General features: G+C 30.6%; 1 protein-coding gene across 3 annotated transcripts; it reads left to right on the top strand.

Moving 5' to 3' along the window:
- Positions 1 to 547: 547 nt before the first annotated feature.
- On the top strand, positions 548 to 4402 carry LOC131621455 (phosphatidylinositol N-acetylglucosaminyltransferase subunit A-like). 3 transcript variants are annotated; one of them, XM_058892507.1, is made up of 8 exons: positions 548 to 822; positions 1754 to 2329; positions 2656 to 2810; positions 3014 to 3104; positions 3288 to 3404; positions 3485 to 3588; positions 3730 to 3820; positions 3901 to 4402. In XM_058892507.1, exons 1-8 carry the CDS (start codon positions 697 to 699, stop codon positions 4021 to 4023), a joined length of 1383 nt encoding a protein of 460 aa, XP_058748490.1. In that variant the 5' UTR covers positions 548 to 696; the 3' UTR covers positions 4024 to 4402. The 3 variants fall into 3 exon arrangements, 2 of the variants coding, with proteins under 2 accessions (XP_058748490.1, XP_058748491.1); XM_058892508.1 differs by having other exon boundaries at positions 3894 to 4402; XR_009289593.1 differs by lacking the exon at positions 3901 to 4402 and having other exon boundaries at positions 3457 to 3588.
- The last annotated feature ends 7621 nt before the right edge of the window (positions 4403 to 12023 follow it).

Genomic DNA, 12023 nt, shown 5'->3' with positions numbered 1-12023 from the left:
TCATCGGACAGTCAAGTTCATGAAACCATTAAGGATGAGGTTTATGATAAAAAAATGATATTTATGATAAAAAAAATTGATTAAAATTTTATTTTTATACACGAAAAAAATGATATTTATGATAAAAAAAATTGATTAAAATTTTATTTTTGATTTAAAATAAATATATTAGGTAAACAAATTCGCGTATGAAATCAAAACCCTTGCGTATTCACGGGTTTGTTACTAATTTTTTTATTATGTTTAGAGAAAGGTTAACTAATGCCCCAAAAATATTAATTAAAATTAAAAAAAATGTTTTTGTTGGAATTACTTGTATTTAACATATTGAAAAATTAAATAATTAATTTTTCAAAAAATGATTTTTTTTTTAAATATTCGTATTCAATTCATTACAAATTAAAATAATTGAATTTAAAAAATATATATATATATATATTTGTTTTTGAGAAAAAATGTTTTTATTTAAAATTCTTAAAAAATTAGTAAACTATTGATATTATAAAAAAATATAGAACAAAAATATTACTAAAACGACAATAACAAGAACACGACTCAATCTCTTGTCATAGATCTCATCCTCCATAACAACATCTTCCCAAACACTCGTTCTTGCTGTTTCTTTTGAATCTTTCATTCTTCAAATTGAACTTTCTTCTGTTATGGCCAACTTCGTGTAAAATTGTCACAGTGGAAATGGGTGATGATCCAGGAGGAAAGCATAGAATACTGATGGTTTCAGATTTTTTCTATCCCAACTTTGGTGGCGTCGAGAATCACATTTATTATCTCTCACAATGTTTACTCAACTTAGGACACAAGGTTCGGTTTTCTCTTAATTATTGTTATATTTCCATTTTCAGAATTCCATTTTTGATTCCACTTTCCCTTTTCGAAATATATATTGCTAATTAGGGTAAATAACTTTCTAACGGTATAATTAACCAACTTATTGAGATTTGTAGCATTTTTTTTGACTTATTAGGGTTTTGGATGAGCTTATTTTTATAAGTCCTTCTAGATAGATTATTGTCTTAAGCTATTTTTAGCTAACCTTGAGTTTACATTCATTTCCTCTTTGATGGTAGAAACAAGTTATTTACATAAGCTCTTATAGGATAATTAACCCTCATTCGTTAAGCATATCTGTACTGCAGACACCTCTGAAAAATATTTGGGTATTTGTCGGCGTCTCTGTCCAAAACCGGCACTGATATTTGTGATTATATTTAATTTATTCATTTTTTTTCAAATTATTATTGGTGTCGTTGGTATGTCAATGTCGGTGTCGTGTTTTCAGTGTCTGAGCTTGATAGTTAAGCACTTAATTGACCTGTATATCCAAATGCCCCTTAGTTGTACTTGATAATTTTCTCTTGGTTTTCATTATAGATGAGAACGGGAAGTTTATATAGTAAATCTTTTTTTTTTCTCGATAAACAACTTAATTGAGAGTTTATAGTATTAGTGTTTATCATATTGGTTCTTATGTATAAGTTATATGTTGAAAAGTCATGCATTTTCATATAAGCTATATCTTGAAAATTAAGCTCTCTCAAATATTCTCACAAGTGCTTATCTCAGTAGATAACTTCAGATAAGTCAATCAAAACAAGCTCTAAATATACCATGTAATTACTTTTTTTCGTCCACAAAATAATTTAATCGTGTGATTCAAAAAGTCTACTTTGTTGTAGTTAGTTATGCTGAGGTTGTTTCTAATAGTGTGAATTCAATGAAAATGATAATTCAGGTGGTAGTTGCAACTCATGCTTATGGAAATCGGTCCGGGGTTAGATATATGACTGGTGGTTTGAAAGTATACTATGTTCCATGGAGACCATTTGTTATGCAGAATACGTTCCCAACCATCTATGGGTTATTACCAATTATAAGAACTATTCTTATACGAGAAAGGATTACAGTGGTACATGGACATCAAGCCTTTTCTACGTTTTGTCATGAAGCTCTTATGCATGCAAGAACCATGGGATACAAGGTTGTGTTTACAGATCATTCGCTCTATGGTTTTGCTGATATTGGAAGCATCCATATGAATAAGGTGTTGCAGTTTACCTTGGCAGACGTGACTCAAGCCATCTGTGTTTCTCATACAAGCAAGGAAAATACCGTGTTGAGGTCAGGTTTGCCGCCAGAGAAAGTTTTTGTAATACCTAATGCTGTTGACACTTCCATGTTCAAGCCAGCAGCTGCTTGTCCAAGAACATTGGAAGAGATCGTTATTGTTGTTATCAGCCGGTTGGTTTATCGGAAGGGGGTTGATTTGCTTGTCGAAGTCATCCCAGAAGTATGCCGGTTACATCCCAATGTGAGTTGATAAAAGCGTTGTTTGTTTGTCTTGCATAACTAGGAGATTTGACATATACCATTTTGGAATGTTTTTAAATCTTCACAATCTTTGATGCCATGTCAAACTTAATATCAGTGCTGAAGTAAAAATTGGTTTGTATTCCTCAAGTATAACTCAGGACTATGATGTAAATTGTATATCTGTTTAAAGAAAGCACCGTCTTTGGTGTTGAGCCGTATTAAAATTACACCAATTGAAAGACATAATGCTATAGGAATGGATTGGAGTAATTTGTTTATAATTTTACATTTTCAAAGGCATAACTTATATATATCCTTTTGAAGGTTCGCTTCATTGTTGGAGGTGATGGAGCTAAGCGCGTGCGGTTGGAAGAGATGAGAGAAAAGCATTCTCTTCAAGATCGAGTAGAAATGTTGGGAGCTGTGCCACATGCACAAGTCCGATCTGTCCTAATAAGTGGGCATATCTTCTTAAATAGGTTTAGCTCCTTTATCAAATTTCTCTTTTCTGTTTTTTTTTTAAAGCTTTGCAAAAGCGAGTTTAATTCTTCTGCTTAATTATGAAAGTTAGGCAGTTCTAGAAGTTTGAGTTTAGTTTATTGAGACGTTGGGGCTCTTACGTCTGCGCCAGTTATGGTGCGCATCTAGTTTTAGTCATTAATAACATTTGTATTTTTTTCAGTTCCTTAACAGAAGCTTTTTGCATAGCTATATTAGAGGCGGCTAGTTGTGGATTGTTAACAGTCAGCACGCGTGTTGGTGGAGTTCCTGAGGTAGGTAGTGCAATAGATTTTGCTTTTATGCCTGTTCAGGGTGAGAAAATAGTAATTGTATGTTTTCCAAACAAAACCTTTCAATGAAATTTTTATTTAAGAACTTCAGTTTCTTTCCAATTCAACAATTTTTGGAACACTCTCCTTAAAGGCTTGATATAGATGCAATTCTTTGTTATATAGGTTTTGCCAGATGACATGGTTGTTTTAGCAGAACCTGATCCGAGTGATATGGTGTATGCAATACAAAAGGCCATATATATGCTGCCAAAAATTGATCCACAAGATATGCATAATCGAGTGAGTTTATTGTTTAAATATTCTATTCTGACACATTTGGTGGGTAAACTAGTTCTTTTTTGTTTACGTGTATTCTGTAGATGAGGGAGCTCTACGACTGGAATGATGTTGCCAAAAGAACTGAAATTGTGTATGACCGTGCTCTAAAGTGTTCGAATCAAAATCTACTAGAGCGTCTCTCACGGTACACTCTAAACATCTTAGGTTCAATTTGGAAGTAATTGCAACACGTAGTAAATACCTGTGTATCTAACTCTACTGTTCGTACATGCGGTATTGAATTGAACTGCTACTTCTACTAATGCTGATTTTCTCTTTTCTTTAGATACCTCGCATGTGGAGCGTGGGCAGGGAAGCTGTTTTGCTTGGTTATGATTGTTGGTTATCTGTTTTGGCAGCTATTGGAACTATGGCAGGTAGGCAGTGGTGTTGGATGTGTATGTCATTTTCGTTATGATTACATTTTGGTAACTATTTTTCCATTATTAGCCTGCAGATGATATTGAGGAGGTTCCGGATTTCACTCTTCCACACAACCATGATGACGACATATTGGAAAATGCACAATGATATCAATGGAGTGTTTTGGTGTACCACGAAGCTATGTTTTGCTCACTAATCTGAAATGCAGAAGAATACTGACGGTGTTGTAATAGCTGCACTCCATCCGGTTCACAGACCTTGAAAAGGAGATAATTATTAGTCCTTTGCATTGTCGGTCGAGGCCCTTGCGTGTGTCTGAAATTAGAAGCCGGAAGCACTCTTATTGCGATATAGAGAACTAAGGTAAGCTATGTTAATGTTTATGTCAATGTTTTTAGCATTGTTTTTTTGAGCTTAGTCATACACATTAATTCAGCCTGTAAATTAAGGTTCTGAATATTTTTGTAGCATTCTTCTTAAGTCTTACTACTTGTTAATTTGAGATCAAATGTTTAGTTGACAATTTCCTTAACTTAGTTGTAACTTATCTCAACTCAATCACCAATTCAGATCAATTACTGTGTCACATAGTATCTGCTGCCAATTTTGTTACCATTTTTTGTTGGATTTAAATGATCTGATTCAATTTTGTTTTTTTGAAGATGTCAGACTAATTGTATTCAAATTGCAATTCAAATAATCTGCCATAACTGATACAAGTAGTGAAAGTTGGTTGAACTTTTTTTGTTCCATTAAAAAAAACTTAGCATTTTATGTAATATAGATATTCCACTTTTGGTTTTTACTAATATAGTTATTCCACTTGCCACTAAGTTAATTCAATTTAGTGCAAACATTACCTTTTTTAAAACTATTCTAAATAAATTACTCCCTCCGTTTTTTATTATAAGTCGTTTTGGAAAAAAAAATTGTATTTTAATATAAGTCGTTTTACAATTCCAATGAATAATTAATGCTATTTTTCCTATTATATCCTTAAATATTTATTATTCTCTCTCCTTTCAATTATATAAATTTATCTTCCACATGTCATTAATGAAGAATAATTTTGTAAAAACCTTCATAATTTATCATTTTCATACAACACTTATTATTTTTCTTAATCAGTGTGAAAAGTTTAAAACGACTTATAATAAAAAACGGATGGAGTAAATAATTAAGATCAAATTAGTCTCACTAAATCCAATCCAACGGGCTGCTTTTCTCTTTTCCTTCTTGTTGGGTTTTAAGTGGGAAAGTTGTGCAAAGTCTCACATCGACTAAGAATGAAGGAAATGTTGGGTTTATAAGAGAGATGATTCATATCCCTATTACGATTTTGGGTGGAAATGTGGTGTTAATGTCTCTTGTAGACATGAACGTAATTCTTGTCAGAATGAATAATTAAAATCTTAAAATCATTCAAAACAGGTTTGGGTGGGCCAGGATATCTCCGCCCCCTCTGATCTCATTGTTATAATCAATTTTTTTTCAAAAAAAAACCTTATGTCTTAATATTAAATTATATTATAAATAATGAAGTAAAATAATATCACCAATTTTCATAACAATAATCTTGTATTTAACATAAAGACTTGTAAAAGATAAAAAAAAAAAAGTAAATTACATGATATTCATGTGGGCATAGCATAAGGGGCATACATGACTCCTTTGGAGCCACTTCACAATACAGTCATAGTGAAAAATATGACCGCATTCCATGGTTGATACCTTCACGTCATCACTATCACAACCACCTTCTTCTATTTCATCATGAAATCTCTCCATGCATATCCAATGATTCCGAGGAAGCGAGCATGCTTCAAGAGACAGAATGGCTTCATTAGATGAAGGAATTGTGTTTTCAAATTGCGTAAACTCTTCAATGACTGCATGTTCACCCGTCGTTTGACCATAGGTATTAGACTCAGTGTCATTTGGGAAAGCTTTTCAGAGTTGAAATATGGAGAGGAGAATTCTTGTAAGTATAACCAAAGGAAATTTTGGTGTGCATGAAAAATTCATTGCAATTTATTCGTATCGAGGATCTAAACATGACTGACACCGTCGTAGGAGGTGAAGAGAAATCTCGAAAGTAGGATGTAACTAGAAACTTGAAGAAATCTGAAGCGATTGGAATTGACATAGGTTGTCGATTTTTTGAATGGATTCCATGGGTTGTATAAACACTAAAAGGATGTGATCAATCTTCTCCATAGTAACTAACCAAGAAGGATGTGATCAATATATCCTACTCATAATTTATATTTATAATAGAAAGTGACGACGGGATTAACCTAAATTAAAAAAGGAAAACTAGGATATGCCAAACAAAGCATATATATATATATATATATATATATATATATATATATATATATATATATATATATATATATATATATATATATATATATATATGGGGACGACTCAAGTGAGAACACTTGGTTATTATGAGAAATAAGAACAATGAATCACAACTATTAGATTTAGATTTGTTGATTTTAATGGACAGGATTTGTTTCTCTTTCTATGATTCTTATTATTTATAGTGGACGACTCAAGTGAGAATACTTGGTTATTATGAGAAATGAGAACAATGAATCACAAACATTAGATTTAGATTTGTTGATTTTAATGGACATGATCGGTTTCTCTTTCTATGTTGATTTAAAATAAATAATAAGAATCATAGAAAGAGAAACAAATCCTGTCCATTAAAATCAACAAATCTAAATCTAATAGTTGTGATTCATTGTTCTCATCTATAATATAAGAAAGGAATATGTGCTGGTTAATAGAACATTACCCTTGTTTAATTGGGTGACAAATCTCACTTATGGGGTTAATTGTGGTCCAAAGTTACTATTTGTCAGCCCATTAGCCCATTTTAGTTGCATTTTGATTATCTTTTAGCCTATTCCTTCGCTGCAGTATTTTTATAATATTATTCTTCTACTACTCAGTTGCATTTGAACTCTAAAATGCAGAAAAGGTGACTCTGCTGAAAAGCTACTCAGCGATGTTGTTCCCAATGAACACACTCTTTGCATATTGTAATCTTTCTTTCCTCTTCTCTTTCTTTCTTTCCTCTTCTCTTTCTTCACTTTTCACATATAGATTTCCTCTCCGGAACAACCCTAACAACCACCAAACTTTTTCTTCATTTTTCACATCTTCGTTTTCTTCACTTCTCAATCCTATTATCTGGTTTTCTGGCTTTTAATGGCTAGACCTTTTGAGTTGACAAAGATGTAAGTTCTTCTTTCTGCGATTTTTGTTTACTACTACTTTTGTTCATCTTTTTTGTTTTTTTTCCTACATTTTTTTTCCTGAATGGTTTTCTAAAGATGCAAATTCACGTTCTCTCTTCCGCTACCTCTCTCTTCCTCTTTTGATTTCTTCTCTCTTTTGTTGTATCTCTCTTCCTGTTTCTTTCTTCTCTCTTTCCAAAATGCCTCACTCTTCTTCTTCTTCTTCTTCTTCTTCTTCTTCTTTTCTCTCTCCTCCTTTTCTTCAACAAAGACACCGGGTTTTGGGAGGATTTACAAAAATCTACAAATCAAGATTTGTGCTATTTATCCTTCTTTGTTTAGGAGATCTTCAAAGTTTTTAAGGGCTTGTTTTCTTTTATTCTAATTTTAGGATTTCCTTCTTTGCTTATACTTTGAAATGATTTTGCTTGATAAAGAGGTTTGTTTATTGTTTTTGGGTTTTAACTTCAACTTTAGGGTTTTAACTTCAATTTTAGGGTTTCATATGCTGTTGGTATTTGCTTTGGTTTTCTTTAGGGTTCTGGATATTTAGGATGACATTTCGTCAAGTTTGTTCATTCATTTATACGTTTTATATAAGATGGTTGGCATAAAAGTTTATTTTTCTCTATTTTACTATGATTGATGTTCTGAATAAGTATAAAACGAATTTAGTTTAAATTCTACTTTGTTTTGTTTTTTTAACTCTTAGATTCAAGACTCTTATCAACAGAGTCTTTGGAATGCGCTCTTCTTCAAAGTTTTAGAACTGATATTCATCACCATCAGTTGTTTCAGGGAGGTAGCAAAAAAGAGAGATTTCAGCCGTGATAAGGACAATTATTTGCAGTCGCTTCTGATAAAATGGTGTCTATTTTTAACGTCCAAACTTATAGACAAATTTACTCACTCCAGGTAATTGATTGAGTTGCTTTATATCGCTATCAAGATGTTTCTCACTTCAAAAAAATTCTGTTGATTTTGTAATTAAATCATTTGTATCGGCATCTGTTAGTCCAAATTCGGTGCAGATCTGGAATTTGACATATGGAGATTACATTCAAAGGTCAGTTCTGGAAACCAGTGGCCAAGAAGATGAAGCTTTTATTGCACCCCCTGGTAGTTAGTTACATGAATTACTCTAAAAATGTTTTAGAAGTGATTAATGAATGTGTCTTATTATATGTGAATGCTACTAAACAAAAATGTTCTTTTATTTTGTCAGTCTGTTTGTTACCCTCTTTCTCATACCTTACATTCTTTCGTCGTGATTAGGGGGATACGGAACTATGGAAGAGCTATTGGAGATGATAACTTGGCCACAATTTTATCTCATTTTGTTTACTTATACGCAGTGATGTATATACTCTGTAAAAGGTCATATGCAGTTGCCGAAAATGAGGACTCAAACGTCTATTTCTATGATCTTACAAAGCCAAAACATACGGGTAAACAACTTATAGATCGGTCATACCTCCATTGAAGGTAAAGGTACTGTTGTTACAATGAAATAGAAAATGACACTAATTTATATGAAGCAGGGTCATCTGTTTCCTGTGATGGGGATTGCTTGGAACCATGGAGAATAGTAATCGTTTGGATTCATCTGGCTAAGAGAAAGTTCACGAATTCAGAATTGTGCAAGCAATCAGATTATGTGGATGAGATCCACACTGCTGTTCTGATCGAAGAACTCTCGGGTAATCCATGTTTAACTTTGTGTGGCGCTGGATTTTCTCATTTCTAGAATTTTACTTCATCATAATATTTTTGAATCTCACTTTTTTATACAGAGACAAGTTAAATAGCAAAAATTATATGTTTCATGTGAATTGTATCTTCTAAGTTCTATCCATGTGATTCTTAACTAGCAAAAATGTATGGTCACCTTGCAGGACTGCCAACTGAAAGGTTTGAGCAGATTACATATGCTACTGTGAAATGCCATAAACTGGTGAGTTCAAATAGCACCATAGTGATCCATTGAATTTATTTGCAGCATACTATTCTACTTGATTAATTTCTATATCCATTGAAACAAGATTTCTTAAGAACATGGATGCAATGGCAGTGACGACGCGGCCTATCCAAGTACTGATTTGTTAAGATTTTTCTTGACCCTTTCGATTTTGTTTTATTGAATCATTGTTTTGTCTCTTTGTGTTTCTGGTACATCTGCTCTTGAATCTACTAGCTTCTATGCTGAGCAAAAACTCTAAGAATCATGGTCTTTACATCAGCAGCAAAATGTTCTTAATTAGGGTATTTACTCCAACAATAAGGTACTAAGCTATTTTTTATCACATTTATAATAGAGTGGTTCAAATATTATTGTATGATGGATTTAAAGTATACTAATCTTGTGATTATTTGACTTTACCTGTTTCGATCTACAGTTGCAAACCATGAAAGAAGGTGGTTTTGTGCACCGTGCGGTGAAGATAGCGCAACTCAATTCTGGTTGTTTAGAGTTAGAGTTTGAACTAAGAAATTCCAATTGGTATTGGCTTGATTGTTCTTCCTAAACACCTTACATTACCATGATGAACAAATACCTTGAAAATAATAACATAGATATAGATGTTTAAATAAGTGCTTATATGTTGTTTTGTATATGAAATAGTAGGACATAGTATTAATGTTTGATCCAATACAGAATTAACTTCTTTCCACTTTTGAACTGTGATGAAACTGTAACAAATATAGATCATGACACTACTAGATGTAAGGAATATATATATATATATATATATATATATATATATATATATATATATATATATATATATATATATATATATATATATATATATATATATATATATATATATATATATATATTTTGTAGATCGTGACAATTATATGTATGCACAATTTATTATCTCTATATGAAGCTACTTTGACTGTAACATATGAACTTCTTCCCACTTTTGTCCTAACAAGGTTATTGGAATATGTCTTAAAGAATATATTTATAGAGAACTTGGAAATGTGAAATATCCTTTTATGTAAGGTTATGAATGATGATTCTACCATAAACAATTGTCACTCATAAAAAGATGTATAAATGAATGGAAGAGGAATACAAAAATAAAACAAAAATTTCTAACATTAAGTCAGGCGGGAGAAGCATCAGTACATTCAAACCAATTTGTAATGACATATGTACTAATAGCTTCAAAAATAATCACTACTCAACTCTACTCTTTAGCTTAACCAAGTGTGTAAATAATTAGCTAGCAGTCTAGCACCATCTCTCTTCAAGATGTTATCGGTACTTTGCACAAGTCGGAGTGCAGGCAATAGCATAATAAGATGTACGTACATATATATGCCGGCGGGTTGGACGTCCACATTTTTAGTTCATTCATTTATGATCATCATCACACTTTATTTTCAATAAAAAATACTTTATTAAAAGAAATATGTGATGTCAAATGTTTTTATATACGGAAAATATTTCACTAATACGAGAATGATATAATGTCAAATATTTCACTAATATTTCGGTATTATTTTTATATATGGGAAAAAATACACTACTAATTCAAATATTTTTATAAATGATGTCAAAATTAAATACGGGAAAAAATGTACTGCTGATTCAAATATTTTTATACACTCTACAACAGTTGAAAAGACACACTAATGATGGCTATTTTCCTCACTTGTCCACACCTGCTAAAACTACAGAATTTCTGCTGCACTTTTATACACAGGTTTCAACATAAAAAAAAAAAGAGCATTTGAGGTGCCATTTTGATGAATAATTCATACTCCCGCCAGAATTACTTTTCTTTCTGCTACACAGGGAGGGGTTATTAAGTTTTCAACTAAATATCTTTATGCAATGTTACTATGTTCCTGTAATGAAATATTAAGAAATATTATGAAATTTTATTGCTCTTAAATTTTTTTTAATACTATTTATGTTATCGTGTTCTTAATGGACCCTATATATTATATGTATTTAAGTTGTTATTTTATTTTCTTTTATATTTAAATAGTAGTTAATTTGTCTTTAATTTAATTTTTATGTAAGTTTTTAAATATAGATTATATGCATTTAATTTGTTTCCTTTGTTATTCTTTTTACATTTAAATAATAGTTAATTTATAATGAACTATATGAATAGTTATTTTTAGTTTTAATTTATGATTTAATAACATTAAATTATAAAATTAAATATACTTAATATATTTTAAGTATAACAATTTTTGTTATTCATGATGGCTCTAATTTTTTTTAAAAAAATTTTGGTACTCAAATATTTTATTACTAAATATTGAAAAAATATTGATACTCAAACATTAAAAAAGATATTGATACTTAAATATTTTATTACTAAATATTGAAAAATATATTGATACTCAAATATTTTATTACTTAATATATTTTATTACTATTTTTTAAGCCTATATTTGTAATATTTGAGTATTTAATGGTCTTTTTTTAATATATAGTATATTAATTACAATGAAATATATTGATACATATTAAAATATAATGGGTTGTGATGTATAATGTAAATGGGTTGTAATGTATAATGGGTTTTAATGTGTTTGATGTTTTAAATATCTTTTAGAAATGTTATTGATAAAATATTTAAATATTATTAAAATTAATAAATTTGTTTTATTTAATGCTCTTACTTTTCCAACACTTCCTTTCTGCTGCTTTTACGTCAAACTTCAATATAAGTTCTACATTTTCTAAATTTCTCAAATATTCATTGCTATTCAATATAATTTTAAAAGAAATAAATTAACACCCTTTGAAACAAATGAGTTGAATAATATGATTCTATTTTTTTTCTTTCAACTATTGAGTGAGAGTTAAGATTATGAAGTGATATAGAAGATATGAAGAGTTGATTTTATTTTATATCTCTTTACTCTTAAGAAAAGAAGACTTTATATTTTAATAATTAGTCTATCTTTT

The sequence above is a fragment of the Vicia villosa genome, unplaced genomic scaffold (genome assembly GCF_029867415.1).
Source record: "Vicia villosa cultivar HV-30 ecotype Madison, WI unplaced genomic scaffold, Vvil1.0 ctg.000004F_1_1_1, whole genome shotgun sequence".
Taxonomy (NCBI): Eukaryota; Viridiplantae; Streptophyta; class Magnoliopsida; order Fabales; family Fabaceae; genus Vicia; species Vicia villosa.
This window is presented reverse-complemented; position numbering and strand designations above follow the sequence as displayed.